Source organism: Brassica rapa, chromosome A10 (genome assembly GCF_000309985.2).
Source record: "Brassica rapa cultivar Chiifu-401-42 chromosome A10, CAAS_Brap_v3.01, whole genome shotgun sequence".
NCBI lineage: Eukaryota > Viridiplantae > Streptophyta > Magnoliopsida > Brassicales > Brassicaceae > Brassica > Brassica rapa.
The window spans coordinates 14,481,371-14,507,251 of NC_024804.2; the positions used below are offsets into that span (position 1 = coordinate 14,481,371).

Genomic DNA, 25,881 nt, shown 5'->3' on the forward strand with positions numbered 1-25,881 from the left:
AATTATTTACTTTTTAAACAAACTTGTTTCATGTTGGGGACTCGGTTATAGACATATCATATTCGAAGGAGACATTTTTACAGTTATCAATCTTCTTAACATTGAAAAAACAAATCTACATATCAAAACAATATCTCATATGATCTACTTGTGGAATAACTACTCTGAAAAAATTGAATTTAGGCATCAAAAAGGACTGGAAATGGATATGCAGATATGTTATCTAAGTCTGCTTCACAAAGTACTATTCATAGTTCATATATCATTAATGTCCATCCTATTTTTTTGTCCACCATTTCTTAAACATCTTGAAATAACTGATGCTAATTAATAATAAACTTTTGCTGGAAAAAAAATCAAATTTGTCTTATTATCACTTAAATATTTTATTAATATGGTCTAAGAAGCTTTTAAGTGATATCATAGTTTAATTTATTAGTTTTTTTGTTATTTTTTAGAGGTTTTTGTATTTAAGATTTTTTTTTCATATTAAACTTCTATTTCTTTCACAGAATTGATATATATATATATATATATATATATATATCATAAAAATTACCATCAAATCAGTTTTACTTATTTATTATTTTGTTTGAACGAAAATACACTTTTTAAATAATTTAATTTAAAATAAAATTATATATTAATTTGCTGTATTTTAACAATTTCATTGATTTAATTAATTTGCTTTGGTGGATAACTTAAAAAGTTTTCATATGAATCTGGGAAAGCAAGCTTATGTTGTTATATTATATATATATCATAAAAATTACCATCAAATCAGTTTTACTTATTTATTATTTTGTTTGAACGAAAATACACTTTTTAAATAATTTAATTTAAAATAAAATTATATATTAATTTGCTGTAAATTAACAATTTCATTGATTTAATTAATTTGCTTTGGTGGATAACTTAAAAAGTTTTCATATGAATCTGGGAAAGCAAGCTTATGTTGTTATATTATATTTATTTTGTGTATATAGAATCTATATATAATGTTAGTTTAATAAAGAAAGAACATTATTTTTTTTGTAACTTCAAAAAGATACATTATTACAATTTGAAATGAATCAAAATTGAATAAAATGGTAATTAAATATTTGTAAATCTAATTGTTTAGTTGGATTCTCATGGAAAAAAAATCGATTGGTTAAACAAATGTTTTAAAAAAATTTGTGGTATTTTTTTGTCTATAAATTATAAATTTTATTGAATTAATATATTTAATTATTGCATCCTTAAATAATATTTTATTAAGACATTAGAAAAATATGTTTTGAGTTGTTTTGTCAAATTGTACAAAAATCTATGCTTTTTCATATTTGTAACTTCAAAAAGATACATTATGACAATTTGAAATTAATCAACATTGAATAAAATGGTAATTAAATATTTGTAAATCTAATTATTTTTTTTATCTTGTTTAGTTGGATTCTCATGAAAAAAATCGATAGGTTAAACAAATGTTTCAAAATTTGTTGTGTTATTGTTTTGTCTATAAATTACAAAATTTATTGAATTAATATATTTAATTATTACACCCTTAAATAATATTTTATTAAGACATTAGAGAAGTATATTTTAATTGTTTCCTATGCTTTTTCATATTTGTCACGAAAATTTATATGTTAAACTTAATTTTACAAAATTCTTAACTTTGTCACGAAAACAAAAATCTATGTTTTTTCATATTTGTCAACGTTCTCACACTTTCTAAGAATATATTAGCTTAGTCACTTACTTATTTTTTTTTTACAAAACAAAGTATCGGAGTCTTGAAAGTTGAATTTATATTATTGTAAATGTACATAAGAGTTTGTGATTATATACTTAGTGGTTCTTGTATATGTGTCCAAGAATGTTTCAATGGCTTAGTGGTAACTGTCCTATATATATATCATACTAACCCGGGTTCGATTCTCACTTTCGCATTGTTTTTTTATTTTTTACGAAAAGTAAATGAGATGACATGGCAATTTCGGGTTCTCTGATTGGTTGATTTTTCTATCCTATGTGGACACCCTCTCCATGGCTTATATCCCCCTTTTAGTATAGTATAGATTATACAGATATTCAAAATATATTTTATATAGTTTCTATAAATGTGTTATAAGATTCCTTCTGCATTTCAGCACGAAAATAAGTTTTACCAAAAAGGCAAAAACGGTTAAGATCCAAAATGTTCCTACATCAATGGAATTATGTAAAATCCCTCTACTATTAATTTTCTGAGAATAAACAAATATTAAAATCTTACAAAAAATCAAAATTTTGACAATAAAATTTTGAAAAATAATCCAATTAAGAGAATATAAATAGTTACAAAAGTTACGTAATTGTCGTAAATATTATATTTTTTTTTGATGATTACATAACTAATCAATACTATTAAAACAGAAGGCCCTTTTTTGAGGTGCCCTCCTATTTCAATAATATTTACAAGATTTTGCCACTGAAATATTTTTAAGCTATGATTTTAGTTATTTCATAAAATCCTTTTATTTCAACAAACTTTTATTATTTAATTCCCTTTAAATCTTAACAACATTAAATCTATCGAATCATTTCAAAATTTTCAGAATTATAATTATACATAGTGAAGTAAACCCAACTGATTTTCATTGCAAATAAACTATAAGATGTTGTTTTTTAATATATTTTCTCAAACACCATCAGACGCCCTCAAGATTCGATAAACAATATATGCATCTGAATTTCTTAAACAAAACTGTTTTCCTCTTTAATTTTTGGCAACGACATTGAACAAAACAAAGTTCATGAAAGAAAAAGATCACATGATGATTCACATTGCACATACTATTACATCAGTATAAGTCTTGATATGCTTTACAAATGTGGCACTAATCTAAATTACAAAATTCTAACATATATGAACATACTAATAGTTATGTATTTTGAAGCTTTACATATTTAGATGTATAGTATGAAAGAGATCATATTCTTATGTATGACAAACCACTATAGTTCTTCATGGTCGTTCATCTATACTATTATAGCACAAAAGCATACCCTAAGTTATGAATCCCCATAAACCCCAATTTTTTTTTCTCTCATCTATTAAAAATAAACCATCAATCTACAAATATGGATGACTATATATCAAAAATATTTTTTAGATATTCTATCTAAATGTTTGTAACTATAATAAATGCCAATATAAACAACTTTAATTAGCTTGATACTCAGATTTGTGATTATACGGAGATATTTTCTAACTATATTAAATGAAGAGCTTATAATTACTCGGCCTATCACGTTAGTTGCAAATCTTTCACATATCAATAAAAAACTCTAATTAATCTAGCTTTCTATTTAAATGCAATATAAAAAATAAAAACAAAAGAATCAGAATTTTTTTGGCATAAATATCTGAATATACTAAATCATAATATCTATTTTCCATAGGTTTAATTAGCTTGATGCTCAAGATATATGATTATTGCGATATCTTCTCTAACTACATGAGCGCAAAGTATTCTAAACCCACAGCCTTAAGCTTTCTTATATATACAGGTGCTCGATACCTCTGAGCAAACACGTTCCTTTCTTAAAATTTATGAGAAAATGTCCTGATGAGGTTAAGCCATGGAAAATGACATGGTTCATGCAAGTCATAGTGATACATACCTGGAAAAAAATTCAATGCCGGGTCGTGAGACGTTTGAAATCATGTTTGACAAAAAGGTTAAATATAATTCATCAACTAAATCAGATTTATTTTGTTTTATGTAGCGATATCACCTAGATCAAAAAGCTTTAATGTTTTCGTGAAAAGTATAGATAAAACGTATCAATATTTTCGTGTATATCTTTGTTTTCGTGAGATCATAAAACTTTTCAATGTTTTCGTGTATATCTTTTGCAGGGGTTCAAAATTCATATATCTTTAAGAAGTTTCTCTGTCCCGTCTTTAGTCAGCAACATGTTTTTAACATTTAGTCTGTAATTCTGTATGGAACATATATATCATAAGCAATCGTACATAGAGCTAAATTTCTTAAGCTTTATCTATTCGTCCATCCCATAAATATTAAGAGAGTTAACCGATTGCATTTGTAGAAAATAAAAACTAAGTACTCGGAGTTTACGGAATTCAGTGTATATTGATTAGCTTTGACCGATTTTTCAAGTTCTCGTGGATTGTTAACAACAAACTAACACATGCTTTCAAAGTGAACTGAGATGAACTTTATAAGAATTTGCAACGAATTTTATATACTAACAGTATTGATATATAAAATCTATTAATAAAAAATTAGTTTAATATTTATCAAATACTAAACAAATTGTACAAACAGATTTAAGTCTTGGCATATAAATTGAAAACTGAAACAACATAAAAGAAATCAAATCAATGTTCACAAATATCTTAACGATTCCTATATCGCTGGAACAAAAAAACTGAAACCAAATCAAATTAACCAAACTGAGAACCGAATGGGTACCCGAATTTCTTAAATACAATTTAGGGAAAAATCTAAAAAAATATCTCAACTAAATTTTGTTAAACTTTTTTAATACAAAAACATTTTTGCTACCCAATTTAATATCCCAACTAATTATTTAATTCATTTTAATACACAAACTTTTAAAACTGTGCCCCTTTTAATACCCAAACTTTTTTATTTTAAATTTGATTTGAAATTTATTATTTTTTTCACTTAAAATAAACAAATTTTGAGTATTAAAATGAACAAAATAATTAGTTGGGTACTAAACTGGGTAGAAAAAAGTTTGGGTATTAAAAAGCTTAATGAAATTTAGTTCAAGTATTTTTATGGAATTTTCCTTGCAATTTATATACCTTAAAATATTAATTATCTTTAGTTTAAAATTATTTTATATATACTAAAAATTATAACAGAACAACCCCAAAAAATAGATTACCCTATTACTTTTTATCCAAGATATTTAGAGCTGAATCGCCCAAAAAATTATTCAAAATATTTAAATTTATCAGAATTATACGATAAAGTATCTAACAAAATCCAAAATATGATTTTACCCGAATTATTAAAAATTATCCAAAATTGGGAACCAAAAACTGGACTGAACTCAAATTTAATCAGGTTCATGACCTTGCTATCCAAACCAAAAACCAAAATAACTAAACCGAAACTAAACCTGAATTCATAATTAACCAAACGGTTTTTATATTTTTTGAACCGAATAAACGAAATCACAACCGAATTGAAAAAAAATCGAAAATCAAAAAAAAAAAATTGGAACTGAAACGAAAACCGAACTTCCATAGCTAAACATATTACTGAACTAGCGGGTTAGTAAAATTTTAATTAAAAAATAATCCCGCGCTTTCAAAGCGCGGGTCAAAATCTAGTGATATATTAAACTAACTATATTACAATATCAATGAAAATTATATAAATTTATTTTGAAGAAAGTAATGAAAATTATACTTTTATTTATTCAGTATTCATATTTATAAAATGTTTTAGTTACTAAATTATTTATTACAAAAGTTAACATTCATTTTTTTAGAAAAATATTGATTTATATTTTTTTACCAAAAAAACATAAACTCTAAAAGCCATTTTAGGTCTACTGTTACTCAACTATAATTGTTGACTAACCACGTACATGACTAAAAAAGTATGGTATGAAAGTTTATGATCAAAATAGCTTGTTAACAAAAGTTGAGTGTTTTTGAGGTTCACGGAAAAGTTGTTGTTTTATTTCAACCAAATTTTAAAAGTTGATGATTTAAATGACATTTTCTCCATAAAAAATGCAATAAATATATATAATTCAATCATTAAAAAATAATACTACAGAATACAAGCAGAATAAATTTGTAAAATACATTTTTAAGTGGTATAAACATCAGAATACATTTGTAAAATACATTTTATACAAAAATAAAATAGTAACCTAATGATAAAATAGTAAAAGTAACAAAAAATCATCTAAACAATTTACAATGTATAAAAGGAATTTTCTAATATTCCTTTAAGAAAGAATGTGATTTTGAAAGAAAAATCACATATAATTTTAAAGTCCATATAAAATAAATTAAACTAACAAAAAAACATTAAAAATTAGTCAACTAGATATATACTACTTTTAGAAAATTAGCATAACACTAACAAACATTTTTTTTAGATAGAAAATGTAAGTATTGATAAACATTTTTTAACTAACATATGTACAACTGCATTTCAGAGTAGCAGCAGCAACCAAACTCCAGTCATTGGCAAAGAAGGTGGACAAGCAACAGCAGCAGTCAGCTACACGGTTGTTGCTGCGAAGATAGCTATGGGAGTTGATGAAGAAAATCCTCCTGACTTTGTAGACAAAGAAAAAAGCTGCAAACATTACCGTCAGTGAATAGTTTCAAGTCGATCAAACCGTCAACCCCACTTAGTTTTCGTCACTTTCAGAATTGCTACATTCTTATGTTTTCCCTATTTTAAACTTTGTTTATCTCTTGCATTTTCGGCTACTATGATTCAATATAATAAAGGCAGCGTTGACGGGTCTTTTGCATATTGAAATATTTTTACGTTATTGCATATTTGCATGAGTGCCTGTTCACATAGTAGCATGTCACTTACGTAAACAGAGCGTCAACCTCGGCTCTGTTAGGATGCATATTTTGTTACTGATTATTATAGATGTAAATTTAGGCAGACGTTTTATCAAGTTACTGATTAATGGGCTTCCATATAGCCCACTGAAAGTACTGAGATAAGCATAATCCACAACTGAACCATTTTTTTCGTAGACCACCGTCATGTTTTAAAATTTCAAAGGTGCGCAACAACAACCATTAACTTATACATTTATAAACCAGGATGATGACTAAATAAACACATTTTTACCGTCACCACTTTCATATAATTCTTAATAAATCTAACTCCCATCCCATTCAAGATCACGTGGGAGCATACAATGAAATGTCAACAACAATAACCTCCTTTCAATCTTTTGTAAATGAAATTTCAGAATTTCAAAACAAAACCCCAAAAAACGAAACCTATTGTTTTCAAGATATAACATCCTTTTGAGTATAAATAATAGATACTTGAAGTTGAATATATAAGAAAGTTTAATTCATTTTTTTCTACAATTTAACATTTCACTGATGTAAGCATTTTAATAAGTTCATTATTCGAAAAAGGTCGTCCATATTTTAAAAAACCTTTCGGCTGGGCTTATATTAGCCATTAACATAGTCAGACAAATCAAACAATATGTTCGTACGTCTGGAGTATGCAAATGTTCCGTGTCCACTCGCGACCCACTACGGAATGAAGGGTGTCACATGACCCCCTAAAATATGATAACAAACTTTTTATAAGAAAAACATGTAGAAAATCAGCAGCAACGTTGGTATATTCCTTCATTGTTAAATTATAGAAAAAAATGTTAAATTATAAGCCCAGCCGCCATGAATTATCAACATACACGTATGTGTAGATAGTAGTATAGTACTACTACTATCCCCCATTGTATTTGCCTTCACATCTCTTATTCATTGTTCATCATTCACAATGCTAATGGTATTTTACAGACTCAGATTTACTTTGAATGAAAAGCTTATTATAACAATAATACAGACTTCATTAATATTACACACAAATTGTATCTGACAGAGATAACAAGTACAATAAAAACAGCATCAAGAGTTATTGGTTAAGAAAGTGTAAAATGATAAAGCATGTCGGCCCACTCCAGACCTGCAAACAAATATTCGGTTTGTCTAACAAACCTGTACACATACTATCATACAACACACAGAAGCACAGGAGATACATTATCATAACGTTTCACTTAATAGGAATGATATGTTCGTTAAACTTATTATTACAGCCTTGAAGGTTGATCTTCTGCTAAGCAGTCGGATACTCCTCCTTAATAGAGGCATCGTCCCTTGGGACATCTGTCTTCTTGTCTGAAGCAGGGTACGGGTTCTTGCTGACCAATCTACAAAAAAAAAGTGTGTGAACGTTGCTGTTAAATACAATACCTCAAGGTAATGAGTATTGATCAATCTGTCTTTACAAGTTCCTCTTAGTTATACATACCTGTCACGTCTCTTCTCAAGGAATCGTTGAAGCGAATGCCTCCTTGCAATTGGTAGATCTGAGAATTGCGGAAACTTAATGAGAATATCCATTTTTCAATGTTTGAAGATTACTGTTAACCGTTTGAAAATCGAATACTACTTACCAGCAGCAGATCTGCAGAATGAAATAGGGTGAACGGGAAATGACTGAGCAGCTGGCGAAGCTGCTGCATTGGATGTGCTTGAGAGAGAAGGAGCTCTGTTCAGTGCTGGAGAAGCGACAGGACTGGTGTTCGCAGAGTTCTTTGTCTCTATGGATTTAGCAGCAGCAGCGGCAATACGGATGATTTCTTGAATCTGTAAGAAAATGATTCAAAATGATGAGGAAAGAAAGTCTGAGGTTTTCAGACAAAACATGAAGCAGCAGTGGACCAACCTTGTCTGCTGGAATCCCATCAAAGACGCGAACTTTCCCACCAAAGAAGATAGTAAGCTGATTAGGACGGGTCGTTGGAGCATCTGGCTCAGAGGAAGGCACTTCGATGCACCTATAAAGAAGCACCACACTAGAGAGATGAACAATTGATGTTTTGAGAAGAAACCAATAAGCTAGAAAGATGACTTTCCCAAAATAGCAACTAAAATCCTCATATCCCCTCTGTTCTTTCTATATATGGACATCCTAGTCGATCTCAACGATACCAAACAAAAAAACATACCCAGCTCCGTGAATTGGTTTCTCAGCACCTTCTCCGGCGACAGATCCGGCGATGGAACCATGCACGGTGCCGTTACCGCCGATCTCCTCTCCGCCAACACCGCATCCACCTTCGACGGAAGCTCGTGCCTCCTCTTCAACCTTAACCATGGTCATTCTCGCTGAACTCGTCGATCTGTCTTCTCCAGTTTCGCTTTGCTTTTCTTTGTCTCGAAGTCGTGTTCTGTCCGGAAGAACATCCAAGATTATATCCTCTTTAGAAGCTTCAATTATTTCGACACGTGGCGATATTTTTGTTTGACTTCGACGTTTATTCGGAAAAAAATAAATAAAGATATTTTAAATTCACAACGTGCGCGAATACAACATGTGGTTGGTATATGCATTCCCAGTTTCGGTTAAAAGCAACCCGAACCGTGCCTAATCTAACATTGATGATTAAATAATTGGGCTTGAAAGCTAATGGGCTTATTCTTATCGATACTCGAGCTGGTAGATTTGTCTTTGGGCTTTTCTTTTAGGGTTCCGAAGATCTCTATTTCTGCTCCATTTCTACTCTCACTAGAGACTTCGTCTTCTTCGTTCGAACGAGACTCATCCTTCATTGATCCCGGATTGGACTTGGGGAAGATCTCCGTCGTTTCCCGATCTTATCAATGCCGGTATGAATCTCCGTCACCTCTTTCATTTATTTTTGGTTTCTCACATAACCAACTTTAGCTACTGTTATACAGATCGATAAGATCTTCAAAGATGACGCTAGTGAGGAGAAAGGAGAACGTGCTAGGATGGTGAGCTTCCTTTATCGAGGTTTTCAGATTCACTCTGGTGTACTTAATCTAATTTGCTTTGCTTTTTTTTTTTAGGCATCGTTTATTGGTGCGATGGCTATAGCTGATCTTGTCAAGTCTACCTTAGGACCCAAGGGAATGGTAACTTCACATCCCCAAAGTTTAAGAACTCTCTGTAAACTTCGACTTTAGTTTTATTGAATTGTTTCTCAATCTTGTTTTGTTCATTAGGATAAAATCTTGCAATCTACTGGTAGAGGTCACTCGGTTACAGTCACTAACGATGGTGCGACTATTCTCAAGTCACTTCACATTGACAATCCCGCTGCTAAAGTTCTTGTTGGTATGTAATAGCCTGCAACATCTCCTCGCTTAAAGCTTTTCAAATTCGTTTTTTTTTTGCTCATTTCTTGTGTTTTGTTTAATAATCTTCAGACATTTCGAAAGTTCAAGATGATGAGGTTGGTGATGGGACTACTTCTGTTGTTGTTTTGGCTGGGGAGCTTCTTAGGGAAGCTGAAAAGCTTGTTACGGCTAAGATCCACCCCATGACGATCATAGCAGGTAAGATTTTGAAGATGATAAAACTTGTATTATTAGCTTCTTTTCCTTATGAAAATGATGTCTAATTTTTTTTTTCTTTTTCTTGTTTCTTAGGTTACCGAATGGCTGCCGAATGTGCTCGTGATGCTTTACTGAAAAGAGTTATTGATAATAAAGAGAATGCAGGTAATTCATTATAGAGATGGCGTTCTTTTGTTTGTGTGGATTCTTTGACGTTGAGTTAAAGCAGTGTTTTCCTTTACGTTTAACTTTGGAATCACACTGTCATTTACCGTATTTTGTTTTTGTGTTAATGCAGAGAAGTTTAGGTCAGATTTGATGAAGATTGCAATGACTACGTTATGCTCTAAAATTCTCTCGCAAGACAAGGAACACTTTGCAGAAATGGCCGTGGATGCTGTTTTCAGGCTAAAGGTTCCTTCCTACTCTTTCTATGGAATTTCATATGTTAATTCATCCTCTCTTTGAAAAATGTCGTAAAAATAGAATTGTGTCATTTAGCTATTGATTTCTTTCCCGTAAATGCATGGTTTTTGCTGTGCATGGTTTCGTTTTGGAGTGTTATATGATTTGTTTCTGACATTCTGGTCCTGTCTTTCAAATAGGGAAGCACAAACTTGGAAGCTATTCAAATCATCAAAAAACCAGGAGGTTCCTTGAGGGATTCCTTTTTGGATGAAGGGTAAGAAACCACTTGTGCCACTTTTTTGACACCTGTTCAAAATTTGTTTCTGTTGGCTATTGATTTCTGTTTAGTATTCATGTGTTTATGGCAATCATGTCGTGTCTCTGTTTCTGTTCTTTTACTGAGCTTGTCCACCTTAATTTTAAGTATAGCCTTGCTTTAGAATGATGATAGGCATTATGTTATCTTATTATGCTGCGTTCCTTCTTTTGTGCCTCGAGTAACTTTAGCTTCTGACACTTTAACTAAAATCTATGCCTACAGATTTATTCTTGACAAGAAGATCGGAATCGGGCAGCCAAAGCGCATAGAGAATGCAAAGATCTTGGTAGCGAACACTGCAATGGACACTGATAAAGTGAAAATATACGGTGCACGTGTCCGTGTTGATTCCATGACCAAGGTTGCTGAGATTGAAGGGGCTGAGAAGGAAAAGATGAAAGACAAGGTGAACAAGATCCTAGCCCACGGTATCAACTGCTTTGTCAACCGGCAGTTGATCTACAATTTCCCAGAGGAGCTCTTCGCAGATGCTGGTGTACTTGCTATTGAGCATGCTGACTTTGAGGGAATAGAGCGTCTTGGTTTGGTTACAGGCGGTGAAATCGCTTCCACTTTTGACAACCCAGAGTCTGTTAAGCTTGGGCATTGCAAGCTCATCGAAGAGATTATGATTGGTGAAGACAAGTTGATCCATTTCTCTGGTGTTGAGATGGGCCAGGCGTGTTCAATTGTCCTAAGGGGTGCTAGGTATCCATTTCTCACACGCATTTACTATATACACTTCAGGTAGACTTATCCTGTTTCTAATTTTGTGTGGTTACTTTGTTGTTGCAGTCACCATGTTTTAGACGAGGCTGAAAGATCACTCCATGATGCCTTGTGTGTACTCTCGCAAACAGTGAATGACAGCAGAGTGTTGCTCGGAGGTGGATGGCCAGAGATGGTGATGGCAAAGGAAGTAGACGAGCTTGCAAGGAAAACAGCTGGCAAAAAATCGCATGCCATTGAAGCTTTCTCACGGGCTCTAGTGGCTATACCGACAACAATCGCAGACAATGCTGGTTTAGACAGTGCAGAATTGGTGGCTCAGCTTCGTGCAGAGCACCACAACGAAGGGTGTAACGCTGGAATCGATGTCATATCTGGAGCTGTAAGTAAACTCTATATGCGAAAAAAGGATTTTGTATACGGATTAGAATTGAATTAGTGCTGGTGAAAACATTGATTCTTGTACAGGTAGGGGATATGGAGGAGAGAGGAATCTATGAAGCATTTAAAGTGAAGCAGGCCGTTCTGCTTTCTGCGACAGAAGCAGCTGAGATGATACTTCGAGTGGATGAGATAATTACATGTGCTCCTAGGAGGAGAGAAGACAGGATGTGAAATCCAATACCTGCACCACCTGGTGGGTGAGAGGTTTCGTGATGATTTACACGATCACACCCTCTCCAGTGACATTGTTCAGTTATTTAGATTGTGTTTTGTATTTGGATCAGAAAACAGCTTTCAAATGTTTTAGTGTTTTGCTCCCTAAACTTTTCTCTCTTTTTTTGTGTCTTCTCGAATATTGTTTTGATTATGATTTTTCAGATGTTTTGACAAAACATAAGCTCCAAGGAGTTTGAACTTGTCTCGTCCGTTACTTCTTCTCTGCCACTTTGGCCACCTGCTTCTAAAATAATCTGAATACTTATTATTGTTTATGTTATAGTTAGAGTATTATTCAAATTTGAAGATCACATTACATGTGCTCGTAGTAGTGAATACAGGATGTGAAACCATGTTGGATAATTGACCTTCATATTCCATACTTTTTTTGAAAGAAGGTAAAGTACAATTTGTAGAAAAGAAGAATGAAACCAGTTTTAAAAGCTGTATGAATACAACAACAAAACTCGAATGACCATGTCTGATTATTTTGTAAAACTGTTAAGGTCATCCTATGTAGATTTCTATATTTTAAAAAGATATCAGTCTACAACGTTGTGGTGGTTTGGTCAACCGACCAAACACGTTATAAAAGAGAGCAGATCATAACATGGGACCTCATCATCTGATTCTCTATCTTTATTCATACCGACATATTTTGATCAATAGTCTTACCAGAAAATTATGTAGCTTTATAGATGATTTGAATCACGAAGATTCATGGTTTTATAGCTTTAGATATTTATTTACCAACACAGTTAAAAGACACCAAAAGTGCACCAAACTAACAGAAAATGCGTAATAATAATAATGATCCCGCATGAAGTCATAGGTTTAAATTATGAGGTTGATGAATCAAAACCATACTTTTGCGTACATGATCCTTTCACGTACCCGTTTGGAATGTACTACATTGTTCCAAAGATAACTACTACTATATATTACGGTGGTTATATGTGTGGGATGTAATTTATTCGTTTTAAGGGAAGAAAAGCAATACCCATGAATTGATATACCTAACTATGGAGGCTAGTAGAAAAAAAAGTGTTACATAAGCGTAAGTATTAAATATAATTAAGATCTTGTCCGGTCAATAATCACGTAGGTTTTGTCCCTGCCTATAGGTTAGAAGCCATCAGTGACGCCATATTCGATCAATTTACCAATTATCATAATATATTTCAGCTTTTAAAGGCAAATATCAGATAAAAATTACAGTACTTATCTCTCTTTATTGATCATCGAATGGTCATCTTCCATTAAAATCAAGATAACAAAATGTAAAATAGTGTTTCTCTTTTTGGTGCTTTGGTAAAGTAGAATTAAAAAAAAGGACCTGATTTAGTTGAGACCAGATGAGTATGACACGAACGGCACATATGGTTCGCTCACGTCATTTACTTAATTCCTTATCAGTCTTTAACTTTTATGAAATTGCAATTTTTCCCCACGTCATTTATTGTTTCTTTTCGTCATAGTCTTTTCCTTTTTAAAAAGTTTGCAGTTTTGTCCCTCTACTCCGTCACTCGTTACGCACACGGCTTAACTTTCAGGGAGTCACCCCAATATTTCCAAAATACCCATAATTTTTTTTTTAACTGAAAAAATACCCATAATTTGACACGAATCTTTTTCTAATCATTTATTTGAAAATATTTAATTGTTTCTCGTGAAACCAATCAATTAAAGAAAGCATCAATGATAATCTTACATTATTTCCGCGTTACATAACTAAACATATCTTACACTAAAGTGAATACTCCTACTCTAAATATACTAAAGAAATACTCCTTTCATTCTTTTGTCTACACCGAAAGTTTCAAGTGTACATCATCACAATTGAAAACTTGACACCTATTTTGTAATTTAAAAAACAATGTCAAGTTGCATCAAATCAAGAAATTAAATAAACCCAAAATTAAAAGACATAAAATAAATAATAGAAAAAGACAGGCACCACTAAGACAAAAAGCAAAGCAAACTACTTTAGTTCTTGTCTATTAAAAACGCATCTGATTCTTCATTCTTCCTTCCCCTTCTCTCTCACTACCTACTCCTAACAAACAACAATGAGCTTCTTCATCGAAGATTCTGGTCTCATCGTCACACAACTTCTCTACCAAATGGCTGTCTTAATCACCCTCTTGAGATGGATCTTTACTTGGATCTTACGCTACCGATCCAGATCTACCTCCTCCTCTTCTTCATCTACTCCTCCGATCTCGTCACAAACCATCAAAGAGAGCCTCGCCGTGACGACGTTCCGCGACGCCGCGGATCGGTCTCCGGAACTGATCAGCGACACTTGCGCGGTGTGTCTTGGAGATCTGGAAGACGGAGATGAGGTCAGAGAGCTCAGAAACTGCAGCCACGTGTTCCACCGAGAGTGTATCGACAGGTGGCTGGACTACGAGTGCTGCGGCGGAGATGATAACGACGGCGAGGAAGATAACCACCGCACGTGCCCTCTTTGTAGAACTCCGCTTCTTGCTGCTAATACGTCGCCGTGTGCGGATTGGCCGGTTAAGAACGAACCTAGCTGGGCCGTTGAGCGGCTTCTCTACCTCTTCGGAGATGATCTTCTTGTCTGACTTTTTATTTTATTTTTCTTTCGATATTTATTTGATTTTAGTGGAGATTGAAATTAGTTGGTCGAGTTTTGTAAATTGGGAATTTAAAGGGTAGAATAGCATTTATATATAATATATCAATTTTAAACATATTTTCTTTGTGAATCATCAAAATCTCTGACTTTGGTAACGTTTAAATTTAATGTTACGAAAATTGAAGATCTAATTTTAATTGATTTGGTTCATAAATGTTCATACAAAACTATATATTAATATTTTTGGTGGAAAGATGTTTGATTTAAATGAACTGAACATATTCAGCAGAGCTGTTGCAACTAACAAATACCCATGGACAAATACACTAACTAAAAGTTATAACGATTAACGAGTGATATAAACTTTCTGGCCAAACTTAACTGATTCGAATTCAAAAAGAAACATGAATGATCCAACCCAAAACCTAACTCTCTCTCTCTTTATGTGAATCACATTAAACTCACAAACGGCCTACATTAAATTCACAAAGGGTGTGATGTATGCTGAGGTTTAAAGCAATCAATAAATTGAAATTTAAATATGAATAAGCAAATTGGGTCCATAGCTCAGTGGTAGAGCAATTGACTGCAGATCAATAGGTCACCTGTTCGAACCCGGTTGGGTTCTTGATTTTTTTACTAGTAAAAAATATTCAAACAAGGATGCATTGCTTTTGGTAGAGCAACTGACTTGAAATCAAGTAGCTCACTGGCTGAACCCGCTGAGACTCTTTTAAAAATGCTCCAGTCTTAAAGTTTGATACAAAATTTTGCTGTGGAGAGAAAAAAAACTTTTATGTTAGCCTCTTCAGTTGGGGAAATTATCATTTTTATTTAGAGAATACTAACACGCCAAAACAAAAATTCGCATTATTTTTATTAATCTTCAGTAGCAATAGTCATCATAACTTGATTTACTGATATGTTCTTGATTGGTATTGTTGAAGGTACGCACGGCAAGTTGGTGACTTCTTTGAGCTTGTGAAGAAGAAGCAAGAAACGTCGCAAGATCAGCCGCCGTTGCTGTTACCTCCTCATAATGGAGGTCTCTGGATGGGACCAGGGGCGTCCCTTGGCACAGCCAACTGAAGCATTGGCCTAGGGCCCCCATTTTTTAAGACCTCCATTTTTAAAAGTTTTATTATAATTTTTATAAATAATTTTGGATTTTACTGTTTTGTAAAGTAAAAAAAATATACCAATGTCAAAATGAATTAAATTCAGTCCATTACTAATATGTCAGTGAAAAAACAAAATAATATTAATATGGAAACATTAAAAATAAAATGAATCCACAATTAGATAGGCCCCCAATTTACTTTTTGTTTATGGCCTCCATAACTCTAGGGACGCCCCTGGATGGGACCAGAAGGGAAGCATGTCCCGAGATTAGAACTCCTGTCTCTGGATTTCAGGAAGGCCATGTCGCTCTTAACCAGACTGCGAGAGGCTCTCCCCCACTGTTTTGTTCGCTCTGAAGGAGCATTGTCAGGGTTATCATCGAATGTCAATAGGTATGGTCAGCTTTATGTTTCGTTTGTTTTAGGAAACTTCTCTCAACGGCTTTTACACCCTCTCTTAGTTTAGTTATTAACCCTTTTGTGTAGAGAAAGATTTGATGATGTTTGGATAATTTTTACTTTTAATGTGTTTTGTTTCCTGAATTCTCTTATGGTCTGGAGTTTCAGTTGTCTCTATATTAGTCCCTATCACGGCCAAGCAAATATACATTAAAGGAATATTTAAAGAAAAAACAAAATGTGTTTGGTCGTACGAACATTGCATTTTCTTCCTATCCAAGTAAGAGCTCCGAGGTGGATCATGGTGTTACCAGCTGCTTCGTCTTTGTAATCTCTTAGCGCAAGAAGCTTGAAACCCCTTAAGTGACCTCACATGCCCTTTATCAATGTACTTGCCACCTTTTTTCTGTTGATGTATGAAACACAGTTCCATTTAGGCACATTCGTTACTAATTTTTATAACAAAACACAAGGAGATAGACAAAGAGGCCTTTGAGCTATGAAAAAAAATTTCATCAAAAGTTTTCTATAGTTTGGGTTCATGCTAATTGCTTTTAATATGGATAGTGAGTTTCTTTCTTATTAAAACTTCCTCCAAGTGCTTCAAATATTAACTGCTCGACATGAATAATCATATGACAATCTCAAAGAACAAAGTCGTGCCTTCTCCTACACCATATAGCTGGAAAATCCAAAAATATTTGCAACTGGCATTCTCTTTGGAAGTTATGATGTTGTCCATAATTTGAGTGTTATTCATTAAGTACCGATTTCTAAAAGTATTTTACATTGCTATGGTTAATGTTTTTGCTTCCTTGGTTAACATTTTAAACATTATATGATTATTTTGATCCTAACACTATTTTACATTAAACATAGATTAGACAAAAATATTACACATAATCCGCGAGTACACGGATCTGATATGATATAATAGAAAAAAAAATCATTTGTATAGAAATATAGAGACATTTTCAACATCATAGAAAGAAGATAAATTCGATAAAAATAGAATGTATATAGATATCATACTATCTTATCATTTTAATAATTTAAATATATATTAAAATTAATCAGTATCATTTATTTTGAAACCCTAATTATTAATTAGGATAACATGATTTATTTGATTTTAAAAATAATAACATATAAAATTCAAACAAATAAGATACTGATTTATATATATATATATATATATATATATATATATATATATATAAGTTAAAAAAATTATAGTTTTTCCTTTACCCTACCTATTTAAAGTAATTATTATTATAATAAATAACCTATTTTCACATTGTATCACTTAATAATTCAAAGAAAAATGTATAAAAGCAAAAAGTGTCACCATACATATTTCTTACAAATGCAAACCACAAAATCATACAAAAATAACAATATCAGAAGTAAAATATATCCCGCCCGACCCTTGTATTATATATGTTGGAGCTTTACGTGTTTTTTTTATGAAAAATTTCTTTAGATAGCCTTTTTTAGTTTATTTTCACAAAAATAAACTTCAAGTAGGAAAATGACCAAAATAAATTTTACTAAAGAGTAAATATGCACTTATATCCAATGATTAACTAATCTAGATTTAGGGTTTAAAGTTAAGGGGTTGAGTTTTGGGGATAAGGTTTCAAATTTAAAAAAATATAAAATATATATGTAAAATTTCAAAATAAAAAAAAATTATTTTGGTCATTTTATTTTTTGAATGTTATTTTTGTGACAAAAACTTAAAAATAGCTATTTTAAAGAACTGCCCTAATATGTATCTACTGAATATTTTTAAATCAAACGTTATACATATGTTATCAATATATACAAAACCATATTTTAATAACCACTGTAGTACACATACTTATTACTTGTTGATATTTTATCAAATTAAATTATCCTCAAAATTTTTTAGATGATAATTCAGCATATATAAATAAATTCTAGGTTCATTTTGGATGGCGTGTAGCGAACAGAACGAATGGGATCTCCCCTAATAAGCCTGCCCATAGGGTGTGTGGAATATGGGCTTATGAGAAAAATGATGTATGACTAAATCCTTACTTGCGCCCTTTCGTTTCCATAATAATGACACCCCAAACCTATATATAAGTAAGACTGATCAAAATCACATTCAAACCGCACTGACTTTCTCTTTCCCGTTGCTGTGAGTGGTAACTTGGTGGTTATATCCACCCCATCCATGAATGCAGCACCAATGCTTCCTTGGCTTTCTTCACGAGCATGGCTATATCCAGTGGAGATCTTTGCACTGTTTTGGGAATCCGTTATGCAACTGATATTGAAAAAAAAGAAGAAGAAGAGTAAATCCACGATCCATGAAACCTTCAGAAGTTATTAAGTTATGTAAGAATCTAGCTAAGAAAAGTAACAGCCGGCACGTCTTCACCTGCTAGGAGTTTGCTCTGAAACCTCCTCTCCATAGGCTTCAGGTGTTTTCTCATCCAAGTGAAACACTGCATCAGACATCAGAGTAACTGGAGATCCAAGAATCAAACTGGGAAGATGTAAATTGTTTTCTACGTTAGGAGTTTCCAGGTTTTCAGATGCGTTCCTAAGTTTAACCGGTGTGGCTGGTGTTGTGCCGCAAGCTTTAAGAAGCTGAGCCTGTAACACCACAAGTAAATAGAAGAATGTTAGGTTATCATTTTGAAGGAAACAGCGATTCAAAAAGGATTCTCTCCAAGGTGTATAAAGATATTCTAACATGAAACTGCAGATAGTTGCTCAAGTAAAGATGAAAACACTCTAATCATAAGGAAGGAAGGGATGCATACGCTATATACATCTAAAATAACTGAGCAGAACAACGTATATATACAGTAGAACATCTATAAATTAATACTCTGATAAATTAATAATCTCTATAAATTAATAAATTTCTTTGGTCCCAACTTGGACCGGTTCAAAATTTGACACAAATCGATAAAATAATAAGATAATAATTTTGATCTTGGGATTTTAAATCTAATCTTGGAACCTCTGGTCGAATGTTTAAGAGTGTATAGTAATATCTTCGATCTGGTTAGAGTTTTTTAGTTCGTCGTGCATGTTCTTGTTTGATTGGTGCATGGCAAACTAATTAACTTTGACTTAATCTTGATCGAAGGTGTTACATGCTGGTCTCGGGTTTTGCTCTCTGTCCATGTGGATGCATATTATGAGGTCTTTTGCAAGCTGTTCTTGGTGAGCTCAATCTTTTAGATATGTTCATCGGGTAAGCCAATTTCTACCAGGTACATGATCTCATTTTAACTTCTAGCTCTCTTTTTTTGTGGCAAGCATTTTGTACCGAGTTTGATGTTCCCTTAGTTTGTTGCTCTTCTCGTTGTATTAGTCCATGCTTAGCTTAGCTAGAGTGTTTGTTTAGTTGTTTTTCATTTCTCTCTTTTTAGTTTTCTGTGTTTTTCTGTAAAAAATTGAAAACCGATAATCAAATCTCTACGGTTTTACCAAAAAAGAAAATATCTACGGTCAAATTATAAAGATAAACCCAAAATGAATATCTACTCATGAAAATCCTATGTGGTCAACTCTAAGTCACCTTGGCTTTTTGAATTCAACTTGTTTTCCTTTTTGGTCTAAGAAGAAACTTTATAAGAGATTTAGTTAGATATTGTACCAAAAATAACTTGATTTCTAACTTCTAATTCTCAACTGATATTTTATTTCACAGTTTCAATTGCCAATTTGGAATAATATATTTTATATATATCTTAGAAAATGTTGGATATATTTTAAATAATACAAGTCTATACCTGCTTTTCTTATCCGGAACTTCAGAAACTCTAGCTATTTATATATATACACCACCAACCTTTGACAAGTATGTAGTTCATAAGACTTCTTAATATTCGTCTCTTTTAAATTAAAACCACAACACTCTCTCCTCTACATAATCCTCAGCTCCCAACTTATCATTGAGTTAGAATGAATCAACCTTCAGGTAATCTTCCTAATTCTTCATTTAATTATTTTTAATCTGAGATCGATCGATATCCATATCCGTATATCCAACCGTTATTCCATTAACGCCAATCATTATATAACCTAATAATCATTATTAGCCGTAGTGGAAAAACCTTCACAGGGGCCGTACACGAGTCCACCGCCGATTGGTTATCCGACCAGAGATGCTGTGGTTGGTGATCCTCGGGTATCGTCAGTGGAGACGAAGTCCAAGGGTGATGATGGGATTTTTGCAAGATGGTACATATTTATCTTTGTTCGTTTAACTAATTAAAGAAGACCTTCTTCATATATTTATAAACTTAACAAAATCCTTTGAATTTTATTTTGTATTTACTCTTTCATAAAAAAGACTTTTATTTTGTAGACTAATAAGTGCTTCTAGTCATACGTTAATATTTTGCCAAATATTTATACATTACTCGAACAATATTTTTTTGAAAAAAATATTCAGCTTATTTTTTATGTAAAAAAGAGTGTTCATATTTTAGTATTTCAATCTCTCATATTCTCAACATAATAATAATCACAAAAGAAACAAAAAAACTCACAAGCTAATCTAAGCTGGTCTTGTCTATTGGCAGTTGGGTTCTCATATGCTGTTGTGTTGTCCTGGACGATTGGTGTTGTTGTAGCTGAGACTTGGGAGTTAAAGATTTCATGCAGATTATTGCTATAATAAAATATATATTTGATGATTGTTATGTTACTTTTTAATTACTCTTTTTATGTGGAATATGTTCTACCGATGGTTGTTTTATTTATGTTTTGCAATATAAAATTAAAGGTCATGATATATATTAAAGTGATCGAATTAATATATATAATTATATAAATCTATTTTGGATACATTCACATACTTAAAATATTTTGTTTTGGATCAGATTAGGTTTCAGTTATCTAAATACTAAAATTTTGAATAATTCAGATAATTAATTAATTTCGATTCAAGTTTAGTACTATTTTTTTGATCGGAATCAGTTCGGTTCTTCGGATTCGCGCTTTTTGCTCAATCATAAATAATGATATAAAAGTAAATAAAAACATATTTTGGAAAAATACATCCGCGCGGGTGCGCGGGTCAAAATCTAAAGTATCCATATATCAAAAGATAAAAAAAAAATCATATATGAGTTAATGTATGGTTTTTCCAACCGCAATATATATTATAAACCTATCATTTTTTTTGTAGATTATATGTATATATTAGCAAGAGAATATGAATATTGTATATTGGAATCACTAAGAAACTTTTTTGCATGCAGCATATATATTTTCATATAGGTGTTAGTTTTGTTACTCATATATCAATGTTCAATACCTACTTAGTTTCTTTTAACCCCTCCCCCCGCCCCACCCCCCGTTTCTTCTGCTTTTACCTGAGTATTTTGCATTCTTGTAGTAGTTGTAGAATTTATTACATTTTTTTAATGCAAATTTAGACAAAAATAAGATGAACATCAATCAAAAAGAAAACTAAGAAGTTATGAAATCAGGATAATCTAATGCATGCTAGAGTATTGTAGTGATGATGTTTCAAACTTTCTGTAAGAATGAAAATGACAAAAATTGTTAAAATGCATATAAGTTAATACACGTGCAAATGCGAACTTTTATACCCCGAATGAAAAACTAAAAACTGTTTGAAAAAATATTGAAATAAGTCATAGACTCATAGTATACCACAGTAGAGTAAGCTTAGACCATGAATATCGGGGTCCTTAATAGGGGTTTTAAACAAAAGTAATGATTTAATTAAATTAAAATTAATTAAAAGGAGAATAATCGATCCTTAGCTTAGGTTTTTTTTGATCGATTTTTAGGGAGGTTTCCAACCATGTGTCAGCAAAGCACTGGACCTATTTTTTCCCCTTTTCTTTCTTTCTTTTGTTTCATCACCGATTCATCGCAAATCGACGATGTCTCCTCCGACTTCGCTGTCGAAACCGAGGATCGAAACCGAGGACGACTCTCTTGGTCCTCACGGAGTCTCGTCCCACTTGCCTCATCTTCTCCGTCAGAAGAAGTACCCAAAGCCACGACGGACGACGACTCTGTCGGTGTTGACGACGTCTCCTCCGTCTCACTCACGATCTCTTCAATTTGAAGATAAGTTCCCAACTATTTAACTTCACCTCATCCTTTTCATTTCAATTTCAAGCTTGTCATTTCAATATCTTGAGTTACGATTACGGTTTGTTAGTTTTGTGGATAATTTTAAAGGTTTGGTCTTTGATCGACAATTGTAGCTCAAAAATTAGGTGATTCTTAATTTTGATTCGAGTTTAGTACTATTTTTTGGATCAGAATCAGTTCGTTTCTTCAGATTCGAGTTTTTTGCTCAATCCTAAATAGTGATATAAAAACAAATAGCAACATATTTTTTAAAAATATACCTGCACGGATACGCGGGTCAAAATCTAGTGTATCCTTATATCAAACAATAAAATAAAAATAATATATGAGTTAATGTGTGATTTTTCTAACTGCATTATATATTATAAACCTATCATTTTCTTTGTAGATTATATGTATATATTAGCAAGAGAATATGAAGATTATATATTGGAGTATCAAATCACTAAGAATTGTTTTTGCATGCAGCATATAAATTTTCATATAGTTGTTAGTTTTGTTACTCATATATCAATATTCAATACTACTTAGTTTCTTTTTACCAAAAAAGAAAATATCTTTGGTCAAATTATAAAGATAAACCCAAAATGAATATCTACTCTTGAAAATCATATATGGTCAACTCTAAGACACCTTGGCATTTTGAATTCAACTTGTTTTCCTTTTTGGGTCTAGTAAGAAACTTTATAAGAGATTTAGTTAGATATTTTACCAAAAATAACTTGATTTCTAACTTCTAATTCTCAACTGATATTTTATTTCACAGTTTCAATTGCCAATTTGGAATAATATATTTTATATATATATTAGAAAATGTTTGATATATTTTAATATAATACAAGTCTATACCTGCTTTTCTTATCCGAAACTTCATAAACTGGAGCTATTTATATATATATACACCACCAACCATTGACAAGTATGTAGTTCATAAGACTTCTTAATATTCGTCTCGTTTAAATTAAAACCACAACACTCTCTCTCTCTCTACATAATCCTCAGCTCCCCACTTATCATTGAGTTAGAATGAATCAATCTTCAGGTAATCATCTTCCTAATTCTTCATTTAATTCTTTTTAATCCGAGATCGATTGATATCCATATCCGTATATCCAACCGTTATTCTATCAACACCAATTCGTTATATAACCTAATAATCATTATTAGCAGTAGTGGAAAAACCTTCACAGGGACCGTACACAAGTCCACCGCCGATTGGTTATCCGACCAGAGATGCTGTGGTTGGTGATCCTCGGGTATCGTCAGTGGAGACGAAGTCCAAGGGTGATGATGGGCTTTTTGCAAGATGGTACATATTTATATTTGTTCATTTTACTAATTAAAGAAAATGTTCTTCATATATTTATAAACTTAACAAAACCCTTTGAATTTTATTTTATATTTATATTCATTCAAAAAAAAAGAATTTTATTTTGTAGACTATTAAGTGGTTCTAGTCATACATTAATATTTTGCAAAATATTTATACAGTACTCAGACAATATTTTTTTGAAAAATTATTCAGATTATTTTTTAAGTTAAAAAGAGTGTTCATATTTTAGTTATTTCAATCTCTCATATTTTCAACATAATAATAATCGCAAAGAAACAAAAAGGCTCACAAGTTAATCTAAGCTGGTCTTGTCTATTGGCAGTTGGTTTCTCATATGCTGTTGTTGTGTCCTGGACAATTGCTGTCGTTGACTTCGGAGTTAAAGATTTCATGCAGATTATTGCTATAATAAAATATATATTTGATGATTGTTGTGTTACTTTTTAATTACTCTTTATATTTGGAATATGTTCTGCCGATGGTTGTTTTAGTTATGTTTTGCAATATAAAATTAAAGATCATGATATATATTAAAGTGATCGAATTAATATATATAATTATATAAATCTATTTTGGATACATTCAGATACTTGAAATACGTTGGTTCAGATCAGATTAGGTTTCAGTTCTCTAAATACCAAAACTTTGAATAATTCAGATATTTAATTAATTTTGATTCGAGTTTAGTACTTTTTTTTTTATCGGAATCAGTTTGGTTCTTCGGATTCAAGTTTTTTGCCCAATCCTAAATAATGATATAAAAACAAATAGCAACATATTTTTGAAAAATATACCGGCGCGGATACGCGGATCAAAATCTAGCGTATCCTTATATCAAAAGATCAAAAAGAATCATATATGAGTTAATGTATGATTTTTCCAATAGTTTCATACTATAGTTTCTAAACAGATAATAGTTTAACAAAAAGAAAAGAAAATTATAAAACAAAGAATCAAACATGCTAGAGTATTGTAGTGATGATGTTCCAAACTTTGTGTAAGAATGAGAATGACGAAAATTGTTAAAATGCATACAAGTTAATACATGTGGAAAATGTGAATTTTTATACTCCTAATGAAAAACTAAAAACTGTTCGAAAAAATATTGACATAAGTCATAGACTCATAGTATACCACAGTAAAGTAAGCTTAATTAATACTAGGTAATAATTTGTGTCTTACACGGGATGTGATTATTAGATTCATTATTTTTAATTAAAAAACATTAATTTTTTTAATTTGGATATTGGTTCGGTTTTGAGTTTTTTTTTGGTTTTTAATCTTCTAAAATATGACCATTATTTTAAATTAATATTCATTTTAGTTTATTCGGTTAAAATATTTAGTTTTTTGGGTTTTTTTCCGGTAAAAACCAAAAATTAATAATATTGGTTTATTTTCATGTCGAACCAATAGTTTATACTATAGTTTCTAAACAGATAATAGTTTAAGAAGAAAAAAAATAAAATTATAAAACAAATCATTTCACTACAATTTGGTTGGTAGTGAAAGAAGCATTAAGAAAAAAAATTTCAACTTTCAAAAAAATTAGATACTTCAGTTGTGGTGAATACTTATTTACAAGGTGCTCACATTAAGGTGTACATGTATGTGTATGTAAAAAATATATAAAAATAGTTGACAAATATAAAAAAATATTGTTAATTAATATTAAATGACATTTTTGTTCCAAATAATAGATGAAAGATAAAATTAAAATTAATTTAAAATAAAAAAAGTCCTTGACATTAGTCATTTTTTACATATAAATAAAATAAAATTGTATCCGTAAATAGGGGCTGACACAGATCGAATATCTGGGTATTTGTAAGCATTCGTGTCGATTCGATCTTTAGCCCCCTAGATATTCGGTGACTCGGATATCCAAAATGTTTTAGAATTTTATAGAATATCCGATTTGATCCGTAAATAAAATAAAATTTTAAAAATAATTGAAAATTTTATAATAAAATTTTATTACTAAAATAAAACATTATTTAACTTTTTAAATTCTAGTACCTAATATAATAAATTTAATTTCATAAAATATTGTAAAAT

The 25,881-nt window shown here is 31.4% G+C and overlaps 4 protein-coding genes, 2 long non-coding RNA genes and 1 other non-coding gene across 7 annotated transcripts; 5 read left to right on the top strand and 2 right to left on the bottom strand.

Annotated features, from left to right (window-relative positions):
- The first annotated feature begins 1,916 nt into the window (after nucleotides 1-1,916).
- On the top strand, nucleotides 1,917-7,634 carry LOC117129260. The gene is made up of 2 exons (XR_004452916.1): nucleotides 1,917-3,708; nucleotides 3,890-7,634. It is a non-coding gene; the product is annotated as an uncharacterized LOC117129260 (long non-coding RNA).
- LOC103845633 (protein TIFY 3B) lies at nucleotides 7,568-9,029 on the bottom strand. The gene is made up of 5 exons (XM_009122509.3): nucleotides 8,770-9,029; nucleotides 8,487-8,598; nucleotides 8,215-8,407; nucleotides 8,070-8,127; nucleotides 7,568-7,968 (listed from the first exon to the last, which is right to left on the bottom strand). The coding sequence occupies exons 1-5, from the start codon at nucleotides 8,922-8,924 to the stop codon at nucleotides 7,875-7,877; spliced, it is 612 nt and encodes a 203-aa protein (XP_009120757.1). The 5' UTR covers nucleotides 8,925-9,029; the 3' UTR covers nucleotides 7,568-7,874.
- A 216-nt stretch (nucleotides 9,030-9,245) lies between these two features.
- LOC103845634 (T-complex protein 1 subunit beta) lies at nucleotides 9,246-12,514 on the top strand. The gene is made up of 11 exons (XM_009122510.3): nucleotides 9,246-9,430; nucleotides 9,503-9,559; nucleotides 9,635-9,700; nucleotides 9,791-9,902; nucleotides 9,995-10,123; nucleotides 10,217-10,288; nucleotides 10,422-10,537; nucleotides 10,729-10,805; nucleotides 11,073-11,558; nucleotides 11,646-11,961; nucleotides 12,048-12,514. Exons 1-11 carry the CDS (start codon nucleotides 9,425-9,427, stop codon nucleotides 12,192-12,194), a joined length of 1,584 nt encoding a protein of 527 aa, XP_009120758.1. The 5' UTR covers nucleotides 9,246-9,424; the 3' UTR covers nucleotides 12,195-12,514.
- A 1,489-nt stretch (nucleotides 12,515-14,003) lies between these two features.
- Nucleotides 14,004-14,983, top strand: LOC103845635 (E3 ubiquitin-protein ligase RHA1B). The gene has a single exon (XM_009122512.3). The coding sequence runs from the start codon at nucleotides 14,309-14,311 to the stop codon at nucleotides 14,828-14,830; it is 522 nt and encodes a 173-aa protein (XP_009120760.1). The 5' UTR covers nucleotides 14,004-14,308; the 3' UTR covers nucleotides 14,831-14,983.
- A 417-nt stretch (nucleotides 14,984-15,400) lies between these two features.
- TRNAC-GCA lies at nucleotides 15,401-15,472 on the top strand. The gene has a single exon. It is a non-coding gene; the product is annotated as a tRNA-Cys (tRNA).
- Nucleotides 15,473-18,123: 2,651 nt separating this feature from the next.
- On the bottom strand, nucleotides 18,124-20,232 carry LOC103845636 (protein JASON). The gene is made up of 2 exons (XM_033282737.1): nucleotides 18,775-20,232; nucleotides 18,124-18,660 (listed from the first exon to the last, which is right to left on the bottom strand). The coding sequence occupies exons 1-2, from the start codon at nucleotides 19,092-19,094 to the stop codon at nucleotides 18,417-18,419; spliced, it is 564 nt and encodes a 187-aa protein (XP_033138628.1). The 5' UTR covers nucleotides 19,095-20,232; the 3' UTR covers nucleotides 18,124-18,416.
- A 3,272-nt stretch (nucleotides 20,233-23,504) lies between these two features.
- On the top strand, nucleotides 23,505-25,593 carry LOC103845638. The gene is made up of 3 exons (XR_628561.3): nucleotides 23,505-23,532; nucleotides 23,661-23,799; nucleotides 24,146-25,593. It is a non-coding gene; the product is annotated as an uncharacterized LOC103845638 (long non-coding RNA).
- The last annotated feature ends 288 nt before the right edge of the window (nucleotides 25,594-25,881 follow it).

What these genes read in the sequence shown, in the direction of transcription:
- LOC103845633 (XM_009122509.3), bottom strand. Translation starts at nt 8,924, where the DNA reads ATGACCATGGTTAAGGTTGAAGAGGAGGCACGAGCTTCCGTCGAAGGT. An exon ending in ATGGGATTCCAGCAGACAAG is followed by an intron (nt 8,408 to 8,486) that starts GTTGGTCCACTG and finishes ATTTTCTTACAG; the next exon opens with ATTCAAGAAATCATCCGTAT. An exon ending in ATTCTGCAGATCTGCTGCTG is followed by an intron (nt 8,128 to 8,214) that starts GTAAGTAGTATT and finishes CGCAATTCTCAG; the next exon opens with ATCTACCAATTGCAAGGAGG.
- LOC103845634 (XM_009122510.3), top strand. An exon ending in CGCTGCTAAAGTTCTTGTTG is followed by an intron (nt 9,903 to 9,994) that starts GTATGTAATAGC and finishes AATAATCTTCAG; the next exon opens with ACATTTCGAAAGTTCAAGAT. An exon ending in TGATAATAAAGAGAATGCAG is followed by an intron (nt 10,289 to 10,421) that starts GTAATTCATTAT and finishes GTGTTAATGCAG; the next exon opens with AGAAGTTTAGGTCAGATTTG.
- LOC103845635 (XM_009122512.3), top strand. Translation starts at nt 14,309, where the DNA reads ATGAGCTTCTTCATCGAAGATTCTGGTCTCATCGTCACACAACTTCTC.
- LOC103845636 (XM_033282737.1), bottom strand. Translation starts at nt 19,094, where the DNA reads ATGTTAGAATATCTTTATACACCTTGGAGAGAATCCTTTTTGAATCGC. An exon ending in TCAGAGCAAACTCCTAGCAG is followed by an intron (nt 18,661 to 18,774) that starts GTGAAGACGTGC and finishes TTTCAATATCAG; the next exon opens with TTGCATAACGGATTCCCAAA.